Source organism: Lepidothrix coronata, unplaced genomic scaffold (assembly GCF_001604755.1).
Source record: "Lepidothrix coronata isolate B3197 unplaced genomic scaffold, Lepidothrix_coronata-1.0 Scaffold41, whole genome shotgun sequence".
NCBI classification, from domain to species: domain Eukaryota; kingdom Metazoa; phylum Chordata; class Aves; order Passeriformes; family Pipridae; genus Lepidothrix; species Lepidothrix coronata.
This window is the reverse complement of record NW_016690221.1, coordinates 4,227,453-4,238,996: the sequence shown is the minus strand read 5'-3', so window position 1 is coordinate 4,238,996 and position 11,544 is coordinate 4,227,453. Positions and strand designations below refer to the sequence as shown.

The 11,544-nt window shown below is 46.2% G+C and overlaps 1 protein-coding gene and 1 non-coding gene across 5 annotated transcripts in view; both read left to right on the top strand.

Moving 5' to 3' along the window:
• Window positions 1-5,161: 5,161 nt before the first annotated feature.
• The window catches only part of POLR3E (RNA polymerase III subunit E), a 28,165-nt gene continuing 21,782 nt past the window's right edge, over window positions 5,162-11,544 (top strand). Inside the window, exons 1-3 of one of the 4 annotated variants that reach the window (XM_017813481.1) lie at window positions 5,162-5,195; window positions 9,614-9,695; window positions 10,802-10,852. In XM_017813481.1, coding sequence (XP_017668970.1) covers window positions 9,660-9,695; window positions 10,802-10,852 — 87 coding nt within the window. In that variant the 5' untranslated portion in view covers window positions 5,162-5,195; window positions 9,614-9,659. Of the gene's footprint in view, window positions 5,196-5,475; window positions 5,560-8,494; window positions 8,609-9,613; window positions 9,696-10,801; window positions 10,853-11,544 lie in introns of those variants that run through there. The other 3 variants (XM_017813480.1, XM_017813479.1, XM_017813482.1) reach the window with 3 other exon arrangements.
• Window positions 5,278-5,359, top strand: TRNAL-AAG. The gene has a single exon. It is a non-coding gene; the product is annotated as a tRNA-Leu (tRNA).

The following is an 11,544-nucleotide window of genomic DNA, read 5'->3' as shown; positions in this document are numbered from 1 at the left end:
TCAGCGTTTCTTCATCATTTTTGGTGTAACTCACCAAATTTTCACGAGTGTAAATTTTCAGTTTATGGATGCAACTACTGATATTAATAAGTAGTCCCATTCTATTATGCTGGCATTGTTGGACACTTCTGTTATTCTCAGATGAATTCCAGATAGAATCCTTACAGTTTGGGGAGGGGTGGGAAAGATGCTTCAGATTGGCAATGAGGATGTTCAGGATGGAATGTTTTATTCATCACCAACATTGCATATCACACCATTAGAAAGTCATTCCTGATGAGGCGAGGCATCCAGCTACCTTTCACATTTTGCACCATATAATAGCTTAGTTGTATAAAATTCTATTGATCTTACATTTGTCCAGTGATGTACAGTAGCAAGATCTGTAATATATGGGTAATTTGAAGTTATTTTTACAGTGGCATCTCAATTCTCAGTGAAGCTAGATCATCTCACTTAAAAGGAGAATATGTTTTCCACCATTTCCAGAGGGATGTTTGAAAAGGTTAGAAGATTGTCTTTTATATGTACAGAAAACAATTTATATGGTTTAAATATATTTTTAAATGGTATTTTATCTGAAAATGGTTTCAAATGTCAGTTAGAAGAAAATTGCTGGTTAAAAGGGGAGAACAGTATCATCCCCAAACACTTGTATCTTTGTCTGTTTGGTCCTGACCAGTAATGGGAGGACAACTACGTGGTGGTGGTTGAATTATCATTGCATAGAGAGACGTTTCTTCCAAATCTGGTATTTTATTCCGTCTCTGTGGATAGTACAGAAGCTGTTCCTATTCCTTGGCTGTGGTTAACAGTAATTTTGCAGGAGATTTAAGGTGGAAGCTTCTGCTTTCTTGGCCTTACAGTCTCCTGAGGGTGTAAATTGATGTCCATAAGGGGCAGCCCCTGTCAAATGCTGAATAACCGAGAGTGCTCACCGCTTCAGCCAAGCTGTTAAAAACATGCTTAAAGCTAAGCAGGCTGTGAGATGGTGCAGTTGAACAGGATTTCTTGCATGCATAGCCCAATAATATTAATTTCTTGTAAAATGCAGAAACTGCTCAAGGAGCAGAAGTCAGTCCTCCCTTTCCTGTGCAGTGCCTGCCGCTGGGCTCAGGTTGTGCTCCCCGTTTCCTCTTTCTGGCAAGTGGATCTTGAATTACTGTTCAGACAATATCCACGGATGATGTTAATAACAACTGCCACTGTCTGAAAGATCTCCTGCTGGTTAAGGGTGTGAGATAACAAGATTTGGACCCTTTCAAGGAGAGAAGGGAGCTATCTTTGGATGTTATGCTTCTGGGTGGGTGCTGTAACCACCAGGCAGTTGTAGCCATGAGTAGTCTTGCAACACATGGCAACATCTTGCTGTACACTGCAGGGCTTGTGGGACAGTAGTGCCCACAGCCTTTTTAGTTTGTTTTTGTTTTGAGAGTGAAGGCAAAGCTCTTCACCCACTGATGGAGAAGTATCTAATTTCTAGATCTCAGTTGGTCTTTGGTGGTATTAACCAAGGTACTAAAGCAACCAGATCTTTGGACCTAATATTTTTTGGACCTAAGATGGTGAAAAAGAACCAGAGTTTGTAGGATTGCAAATCAGATGAATGTTTTAAGTGCCTATCCAAAGTTCTGCTTCAGATACCTAAAGCCTCTTTGGGACATGGCCTTTTTTGCTATTTCAGTTCATAGCATTAAAATTCCAGCTGTGACCTCGAAAGACAGCTGAATAGTCTGTGTTTTGTGCAGAACCAATACAGTGTAGGCACTATAATGAATTCAGACAAAAGGATTTGTTTTCCTCATAAGGTGTTGATGCCAAGTCTTTGAGATTTTCCTTGACAAGGAAACGTGTGACAACACCACCAACCATGTAGGGAGGAGAGGAGACTAAAAGTGCCCCTCTAAAATGTGTATGTAAAGGATGTAGAGTAATTATTGACACATTTTGGTGTAGTTTAATTTGCTAAATTCAGTAGTTGCTACAGTTGCTGACAGCTCTGTGTAGATCTGGTATGTAAATGTGCACACAACTCATTGCAAAAATTACCATGATTAAATCTTTGTTTGCAAATACTACTTTTTAGTGATGAAGACTACCTTCTGTCCTAAAATGGTATCATATGATTTAGCCATACAATAAATGGGAGTGTCAATAATATGAAAATTTTTTATGTTTACAGAAATAATTGTATTCTGTGACATTTTTGAAGGGAAAAACTATATTTTGCAGTGATATTGCTACATGCTGTATTTTTAATCTATTCACAATGAATAAAAATCTGTATTTGTACAAAATGTGAAAATAAATCTGAGGCTCAGCCTCCCAGAACTTACCTGGGTTCAGTGTTTCCAGATGTCAGTGGGAATATTGCTTGGGTAAGGACAGTGAGATGGAAGCCTTTGTGTGTCAGACATGCAAATACTGCCTGCCTGCATCACTTAGTCCTCTCATTCACTTTGTCTGGTTTCATTCTGGCTGGTCAATAAAATTGTTCTTTTTGTCACTTTTCTCAGTAGAGTTTTATTTTTTTTTGCATGTGGCGGTTTGCTTTTGGTTTTTTCTTTTATAATTTGCCAAAATTCAATCCTATTATTGCAAGCTTCCAGAAATCCTCTGTGTTGTTTGTATTATTCCATCCCTGATTTTGTTCACTTTCAACCATCCCAGTAACAAACCGGGAGGAAATAAATTAGATGTTGCCAACAAAATCTGTTTTTCTCAAGAAAACTGAAGGGTTGATGTGCTCTTTGATGTTTATTCGATTTCAGACTGTTAAAAATGGAGCTCTTTATGTTGCCTTTTTTTATTGCTTTATTTAGACAGGTAGAACTTATTGTACCTGTGTAGTTTAAACAGTATGAAATTATTCTCTAGCACAGGCACTGTGAAGTAGCAGAATCTCCTAACAAAAAAAGCCCCAGCTGGGCCTCTGCAGTGTAGAATCACTAAGAAAAATGGTGAAATTTGGCACTGCTATAGATTTGTAGCCTTTGTAACCTTTAGCTATAGCTGCTGTCACAGAGGGCTGGAGTGTTTGGCAAGTGTAACAAAGGAAGTGGGAATAGCTTCTTCAAAAACCATGGAGACAGCCAACACTTAGAGCTTATACAGTGTAAATAAGAATATTGCCCATTCCTTAATTACTGGTCTGGGGGACTGATTTGAATCTCGTTCTCTTCCCCACAGGTAGAATTCCACTCAGAGTAGAATGAGTGCTGACAGACACAGGTGTAGTTTAGATGGGCCAAAGCAGGACTTCTCATCTGAATTTGGAAAGGCAGAATTTCATTTGAACTTCAGGCTGAATTCAGGGCCAGCGCTGCCGGTGGTGAGTCAGGCTGTTCTCAGGTTTATGTTCAGGGACATCTCTCATGTGCCTCCCTGGACCTGACCCCTTACTGGGGAAGCTCCTGGGTTTGTAACCATCGGGCCTGGTCCTTAGTCTGAATGTGTTTGATACAAGTGCTGGGTCCTTGTGCCAGGAAAACAGTACAATGGGGCTGGTAGCTTGCGGTGTAGTTTGAGTTCCTCTGGAAGTTCACTCATTCATAATGTAAAATGAAAAAACTGTTGAACCAACTGCCGCCCCCAGCCTGTGTTGTTGTCCCCTGTAAGTGTCACACATGGCTGATGTGAATAATATTGGGTACACAGGCTTCCTTCAGTGCTCAGGGGAAAGGTCTCTGTGGCCAGGCACCCAAACATTCCAGGGACAGAGGCTGTGCTCAGCTGTGACAGGGCCGAAAAGCACTTCTCAGGGAGGGTGTTGGTCCATCACTGCCTGGGCAACACCACCTGTGGGGCCGAGTAGCCCATGCAATAAGAACAGTTTGTGATGAGTGTTCCATGCAGTCACACACACAAGACACACTCATGCCTGGAGACCGCTAAATCAGACTCCCTACAATTTTCTGCCTAAGCAGGTTACAGTTGATTTGCTGTGTGAAGCCAATTCAGGTCTGCTTGTCTTCCCTCCTCCCTGAACCTCTCCTGTGTCTCTGCAAAGCCAGGGCCGTGGGAGGAGCGTCAGCTCCCTCTGTTCCCAAAAAAAGCCCGCACTGAACCGGGGGTGTGAAAGTGCAGCAGCGCCGGAGGAGGAGGAGCCCATTCATGCTTACACGTGTGCGCTGTTATTCCTCAGTACGTGTAGGCAGTGAATGAAATTTTTACCGAGACTCTGCAAAGCTGCAGCCTCTCACGGTGAGGGTGGTGAGACACTGACACAGGTTGCCCAGAGGGGTGGTGAATGTAATCCCTGCAAACGTTCAAGGCCAGGTTGGATAGGGTTCTGAGCAACGTGATCTAGTTGAACATGTCCCTCCCTGCTCATTGCAGGGAGTTGGACTAGCAAGCCTTTAAAGGGCATTTCCAACCCCCCCAACCATTCTGTGATTCCACGTTCAGCAGCTCCCTGGCAAGAGAGTGCCGGGTGCTGCAGGGACAGGCTGTGGGAGGTGCCAGGGGAAAGGGCTGAATGAGGCTGTCAGCAGAACTCCAGCAGGTTTATTTTCTCCATCCCGTTTAAACGAACTACCACAACTACACAAATAAATCAAGCTGCGTAAAAACTTTGTGGCCTTACCCTAGAGAAGCTGGAATTTTTCTCCAAATAGAACCCTTCAGTTTCAATTAAGTGGTGAAGATAACAGTAATTCCTGAAGAAAACTTACCAGACTTTCAAGCAGAATATGGCCAGAGACTCTCAGAGGCACGTTCATGGGGGCTGCTGATGCTACTACCCCTTTGCACAGAAGTGTCCTGGCTCCTGCTGCTGCTGCTGCAGCCTTCCTGTGCTGCGAGCAAAAAACCCCATACTCCAGCCATAAAGCCTGCCGACCTTTGGCTTTGCACATTCAGTGGGCCTTAGCTTTGCAACAGAAAATTAAAACTTTAGAATTCTTTTTAGGTTTTCGGGGTGGGTGTGTGCCGGGGCCATGCCCCGCGTACCGCGGAGGCGACTGTGCTGCGCCGTGGCATCCACGTGGCAGCGGGGGCGGCGCGGAGGGCGCGGGCACGGCTCGGGCACTGTCCCCACGGCGCGTCCCCGGGGCGCTGCTCGTCCCTGGTTGCACAGCACCGCTGCACGTGCACCGGCTTGGAGGCAGGGGTTGAACAGAACCTGCAGCGGTTTATTTCTCAGGTGGAAGGGGGGGTGTGGGGAGAGCGGTTGCTGGGACGGGGGGATGTAGAAGGTAGGACGTGGGTGCTGCTGGAAGGGGAAGGGCAAAGGCAGATCTAAAGTAAAACAGCCGACGCGAAATGCGGTGTCAGGGCGGTAGCGTGGCCGAGCGGTCTAAGGCGCTGGATTAAGGCTCCAGTCTCTTCGGGGGCGTGGGTTCGAATCCCACCGCTGCCATTACCTTTTCTTTTGTGCCGCGGGCCGGCACAGCGCCCCCTGGCGGCGGCGGCGCCCGCAGGGCACTGTGGGTAGGGGGCGGTGCCGCGTCCCCACGTGCCGGCCCGGGTGTCACCAACATGGCGGCTGCCTGAGGCCGCCCCCGCCGCCACCGACACGGGAGCGGGGCAGCGGCGCTGCCGCCCGCCCGGCCCGCGCAGGTACGGGGGCACCCGCCCGCTTTTGCGCCTCCCGACGCCGCCCGGGTGGCGGGGACTCTGCGGGCGGTGGCGGGAGAGGAGCGCGGCCTGGGGTGGGCTCTGCCTGTGCGGGGAGAGCGGCGCAGACGGGACTGTCCGAGCACTCGGCACCGCGGGGGCAGCGGGGCCGCTCCGCCCGGACAGGGCTCGGAGCTGGAGGGGAGCGGGCGGGTCCCTCGGCTCCCGCAGCGGCCCCGGGAGCCCCGGCCGGTGCTGCGGGGACTGCGAGCCCCGCTCCTCCCGCGCCCTGTTCCCGCAGCTCCCGCCCTGCCCCAGCCGGCACCCGCTGTCCGTGCCCGCACCGGCTCCGCGGGGGCTCCGGCCCGGCCCGGTCCGGCCCTCCCGCCCCGGGGCGGCTTCGCTCCGTCCCCGCGCTCGGTGCGGGTTGGGCGGTTCCCCGTGGCCTCCCCTCGGGTCCCCCTTTCCCGCACCCGCGGGGCTGCTGTGTCAGGACAAAGCTCGGTGCCAGGAATGCAGAGCCGAGTCCAGCGGGGAGCGCTGCCCGCGTGGGGCACGGCCCGGGCACCGCGACCTGCCCCGGGAGGGCCGTTCACAGCGTGCCCCGGCGGGACTGGCCGAGCACGGACTGCACTGCAGAAATGTTGAGGTGTTATAGAAAGGTTTGTGCTTAATGCATAATTTGTGAAACCCTGAAGGTTCCCTTCACCTCCGGAGAGAGGTCCTGGTGCAGAGGAGCCCTCCTGGGTTCGCTGCCAGAAGATGACTGTGCAAAGCTGCTCGCGGACAGGTAGAGCAAGGAGAAGATTAAGCAAGTAATTGGGTCAAAACGATAATTATCATAAACGTATGGAAGGTGCTTCAGCTGCTTTTTTGCAGGTTCCATTTCACTGTGTGCCATGCGCCACCCTGAGCGAAATGATTGCTGAGACACCCCCTCCAGAGGAGAGTCAGGGTGCCCAGTTATGGCAGTGATTCAGGAGATGGCACTTTGCTGGTTCATTTTTTATACTTCAGGGCACCGATGCAGCAGGAATTCCCGACCTTTCCTGCACTGCATAATTATATACGTAGAATATGTCAGGTTGCAGTGTTGGTACTTCGGGGGTCCATTATTACTATCAAATTTAAGTGTGAATGAAATGCTGGAGCATTTCTTGCAGACCTGGGTAAAAGTCTGTGTGTCAGATGACGTGCAGATTTGCAGTTTTCTTTCTTACAGTTATATTATAGTCTTTGGTAAAAAAAAAATTTCTAGTATTCAAATGCCTTTTTAAGCTCAAACTTAGAAGTGTAGGACTCAGTCACTTCATCACTGATTTTTTTTTTATGGTTCTTTACCACAACGTTTTTCTTTATTGGTTCTAAATTGATGTTATGGGCAGCTGATTAGTGGCTTCATTGGTCCTTGTGTTGGTCATGTCACAGGAGGAATGAGAAAATTTGTATCTCTTGCTCTCCTGCAAGCGGTTCTAAAGTTTAATGATTCACACTAATAATTCCCATTATACTTAGATTTGCAACTGAAAGTCCCTCTTGAAAGAAAACAGTTCTGCCAAAAGAAGGTTTGAAACTACTGGCCGTGTTTGCTACCTCTTAATGTTTAATTCTATTCTGTAAGTCTGGTGGTATCATAAATATATGAGAAATGTAGAAATGAATACATATATATATATGTTTTAGACGTGGAATTGTGACTGCATGTGATCATTCTGATTCAGATTACTTCCAGTTGCATCAGTATTATAAATTATACTGGGACACACTGCTTCCTATTTATAGACCTGTCAGTCTGATACTCCAATAAAAGGAGCTGTAGTCATGCTTTGTCCTTGCATGAATAAGAAGAAAATGTAATCTCTGTAATACAGCGTTTTCCCTGAGTAGTAACAGCTGGATTCACAAAAATTTTGTCTATAATTGCGTAAGCAGTGTTAGGTGAGGGACCAGAGACCAGGTCCTTCAGGCTAAGTTTCTCTATCTCTCCTTAGCCCAGGGAATCTTAATTTCTCTTCTGGAAGGTGAAATCAGAAGTGTGAAGCTAGCACACACTTGGCACTCAGGCTGTCAGGAAGGGAAGGGTGGTTTCAGCGCTCTCAGGGGAGTGAGGAGGGAGGGTTTGGATCCAAGTGTCCCACCTTCTGGGTGTTACCACGTGTTCTCACATATCCTGGGCATCCTCCCACCCTCATCTCTGTGCTGAATGCAAACTGCAGTTGTTCCATGTCTGCAGAGCTGTCAGGCTGGTGCTACGTGAGGCTGCTGTGTCAGGCTACCCAGGGGAAAAGCAAAATTGGAGCAGTCAAATCTCATTTCTTTAAAACATATTGGTGTGTATTTCTGGGAAGAACTGAGTGCCTGACAGAAAACACTGAGAGCAGCCTGATACCACTTACTCAGGGTTTTGCTGTAACAGCCCCCCCTTGTAGTTAAGGTACTGGCTTTTTTGCTGTGAAGGTTTTGCATTGCTACAAAACTATTTCAAATATGAATCTGAAATACTAAGTCATAGATTTTTAAATACAGATATGTGGTGGGAAGAGCCTGGGATATGCTGGTGCATAGAGAAATGAGAAATTCCAGCTCCGTACTGGGAGCAGCATTTTTTTTGGTAGTAGAGAATCTGTAAGTGAAAAATTGGAATCAGGTTTGTGTGGAATGGCAGAAACAGTGTAAGCCTAAATGGAAATTTGCCCATGATGTGATGTTAATAACACTTATATCCAGAATGTCCAGCCTCTCTGAAAGGTTTCTGAGATAACTGTGTGTACACTAACATGATGTTCTGAGAAGCCCCTCCATCAGCTAAAATATACTGAGCTGCCTTGTGGTTTGTGTATTTGAAAAGAAAAAAGCCACTGTCCTGGATGTAACATGGGTGCTGGGTTCCTTCTTCCCCAGCTGATCCTGAATGCTGCCTCTTTCTCTTCCTCCGTAGGAGGTCCAGCAAAGAAGCAAGCTGGCATCAAGGAGTGAGGGAGAGTGAGGGAGAGTTCCTGAACACAGGTCTTGTTCCTTTGCCTGATCATCTTTGTTGTTAAAACTTTCCTAGGTCAGTTTGTGAGAGGTCTTATTTTTGTATGCCTATCTTGACCAGTACCAGCTGATTAACAGTGTCTTGAATTATCTGAACTAATTAACATTGTTGCAACAGCATCCCAAATAATTTGTAAATCCTTTTGTTTGATTTCAGGAGGGAAAAACTATTGTTGCTTTAGCTGAGGGTTCATTTTTCATTCAAAGGTCTGAACCAGGCACAGCACTGACTCCAGCAGTGGATTGAACATGATGAATTTTTGGTGCAGAGCACCCAGTCCCCAGTTAATATTTGTTGCATTTTCTTTAGGGTTGGTGTAGTTTTGAAGTAGAGTCGGGTGCTCTGATGGTTTCAAAGGACTCCTGGAAAAGCTAAGGAGTGTTATTTTGGAGCTCTCATTTAGCAGGACAGTCTGAAGAGTGATAGGTTGGGAGACAAGGCTGCAATGTCAGGTGAAAATCAAGGTCAGGATATTCACAGGCAGGAATATGGTCTGGTCCCAAGCACAGGGGTTATATAGGTGTTTTTTCTTCTCCCAGCTCTTAGCTGGGAGCTTCCTCCATTACCTGTTTTCAGGGGATTTCTGGAGCAGGAGGCTGGGGAGGTGGATGGCACTGTCCATAGTGACAGTGGCAGTTTTGGAGCTCGCAGGTGCTCAGCTGTACCTGTGTGTTACAGTGACACAGCCTATAAAGATACACTTTATTCCAGCGTGAAAGGCTGGCCTTTCCCTCCCTGTGGCCTTGATTTAGTGCTCTCCTACATAATTGCAGGCTTTCAAAGGAGTTACAACAACTTACCTGGTTTCGAGACATTTGCTTGTCTCTTAAATTTTGTGGCCTTCAGTCAAGATTGTTGAGTATTAGGGACCTGTTCATACAAACACATACATTCCTGTAAAATACAGACTAAACAGATTATCACTGAAAGGAACTGAATTGACTTGGACAAATTCTCCAGGCTGCATGTGGTATGTGACACAGATGAAATGACTCATAGGACATTTCTGTTTCCTTTCAGGTTGTGCCAAGGAATAAGCCAAGAAAAAGCTTTGTTTTATCCTAGCATGGCAAATGAAGAAGATGATCCAATTATACAAGAGGTAAAAGTGCATTGTGGCAGCAGTGATTGTACATGAGAATTTCTTCTTATTGTTGTTATTACAGTTCCAAGTGTTCTTAGGTTGCTGAAACAATGTGTCATCAATGAGTGTTTATCTTATAACCAATGGATTGCTCTATGCAAAGAATTATGTTGTGTGGGCCAAGTATATGGCTCATGGTATCTATTTTGTCAAAATAGTGGTGTCTGTGTTGGCAAGTTTAGCTCAGGTTTTTCACCTTTGTAATCTTTCCATGTCAGAAGTGGAATACAGGAGGGAAATTTGCTTCTACCACTGTGTGGTTCCAGTGACTTTATTGTATGTCTCCGAGTGCTGAAAAAATTGGAATGACTTTGATGAGTTAATATCTGTTAAATATGAAGCTACAGTGTTTCATGCCTTCTGCTAAAGTGAGCAGTTGTGTTCTGAGTCTGGACTTACTTAAAGGACTGCTGTGTTCCAAGGGGAAGCCACAGTGTCTTGTCACTTTATGTCTGAGTTTACACACCAGAAGTACAAGGAAGGGCAATCCCTAAGAAGGAGGAAAGCCATGAGAAAAGGAGGGGGAATTGTCAAGAGTGTATCTAAGATGGCAGCTTCCATATGTCTTATTCATGAAACATCTGTGGATTTTCAGTGCTGGTGGCCAAATGCAAGTATTGAATCAGAGTGGGGATACGGGTGTCTCTTGTCTAACTTAGAAAGATTTTATGCCAAAGTACTGGCAAATGAAGTTACCTTTCAGTTGTGCTGCCAAAGGGAGAACTTTAACTTCGGCTCCTTGGAGGAAAAATATTCCTCTTCCATTTCACATTTGTTTGCCAAGTTTCCTTGGAGAGGAAAAACACAACTAGAGCTACTGTCTGCTGCCTCTTCATAGTGGGGTTTTTTTTAGGTTTGGTTTTTGAAAAAGCCAGCTGCAGAATTTCATGTCAAAGTCAGCAGAGGGGAAACTTTTGACAGGAGCGTCACGAATGTGTTTTAGGTTAGAATTTATAATGAAAAGCTAATATTATCAGTGTTTGAGCTCTGAGGATTATACTTTTGTCTGAGGCTCCATCAGTTACAGCTGGCATGTGATGAAAGCTGTTTGTTTTGCTTTTTAGATTGACGTGTTCCTGGCCCGAAGTCTACTGGAGAAGCTTTATCTGTTTCAGGTATTTCAGTTAACTTTTGTGCAGTGATAGTTTGTTTAAAAAAAATGCAAAGAGCAGTAACTTTCCTTACTGCTTCAGCCTGCCAAGGTCTTGGATACAGATAAACCTGTTCAGGTCTCAGTCAGTTTGGAGTCCAGGAGTGAGCCCTGGTTGCTGATGGGGCCTGTGGGTGTTGGGGAGAAATGGCAGCTCGGAGCAGGAGGCTGCTGTGGCTGGGGGATTTCGTTGGGATGCCACACTGTCCTCTCAGCGTTCCCCAGGGGTTCAGAAGAGAGACCCGTCTGGCTAAACCTGGGTGTGCTCTCCTGACCAGCAACTTCTGGCTCATGTTCTCTAAGCTGACACTTACTTGTGTAAACCCACAAATGTTTTACTTTTAGGTAATAACTCTCCAGAGAGTTAATGCTGAGGGATGGGTTTTTAATTGCTTTTAACACTTCCTTTTCTGCTGAATTAACGTGAGGGACCATTTTCCTGTGTTACAGTTTATTGTGATGTGTGAGGGGGAGCGAGGGGGCTGTGTAGTGACAAAAGCAGAGGGCTGGGAAGAAAGCAACAGACTTTCTAGGTCATGCTCCCAAATCCCCTGATGAGTCATGCATCAGTCAACTAATTTCCTTTCTTGATGTGTTGTCTCCATTTGGCGAGTGGATCTACATGTGAGTGGACAGGGGAAATGGAGTTAATTTCTG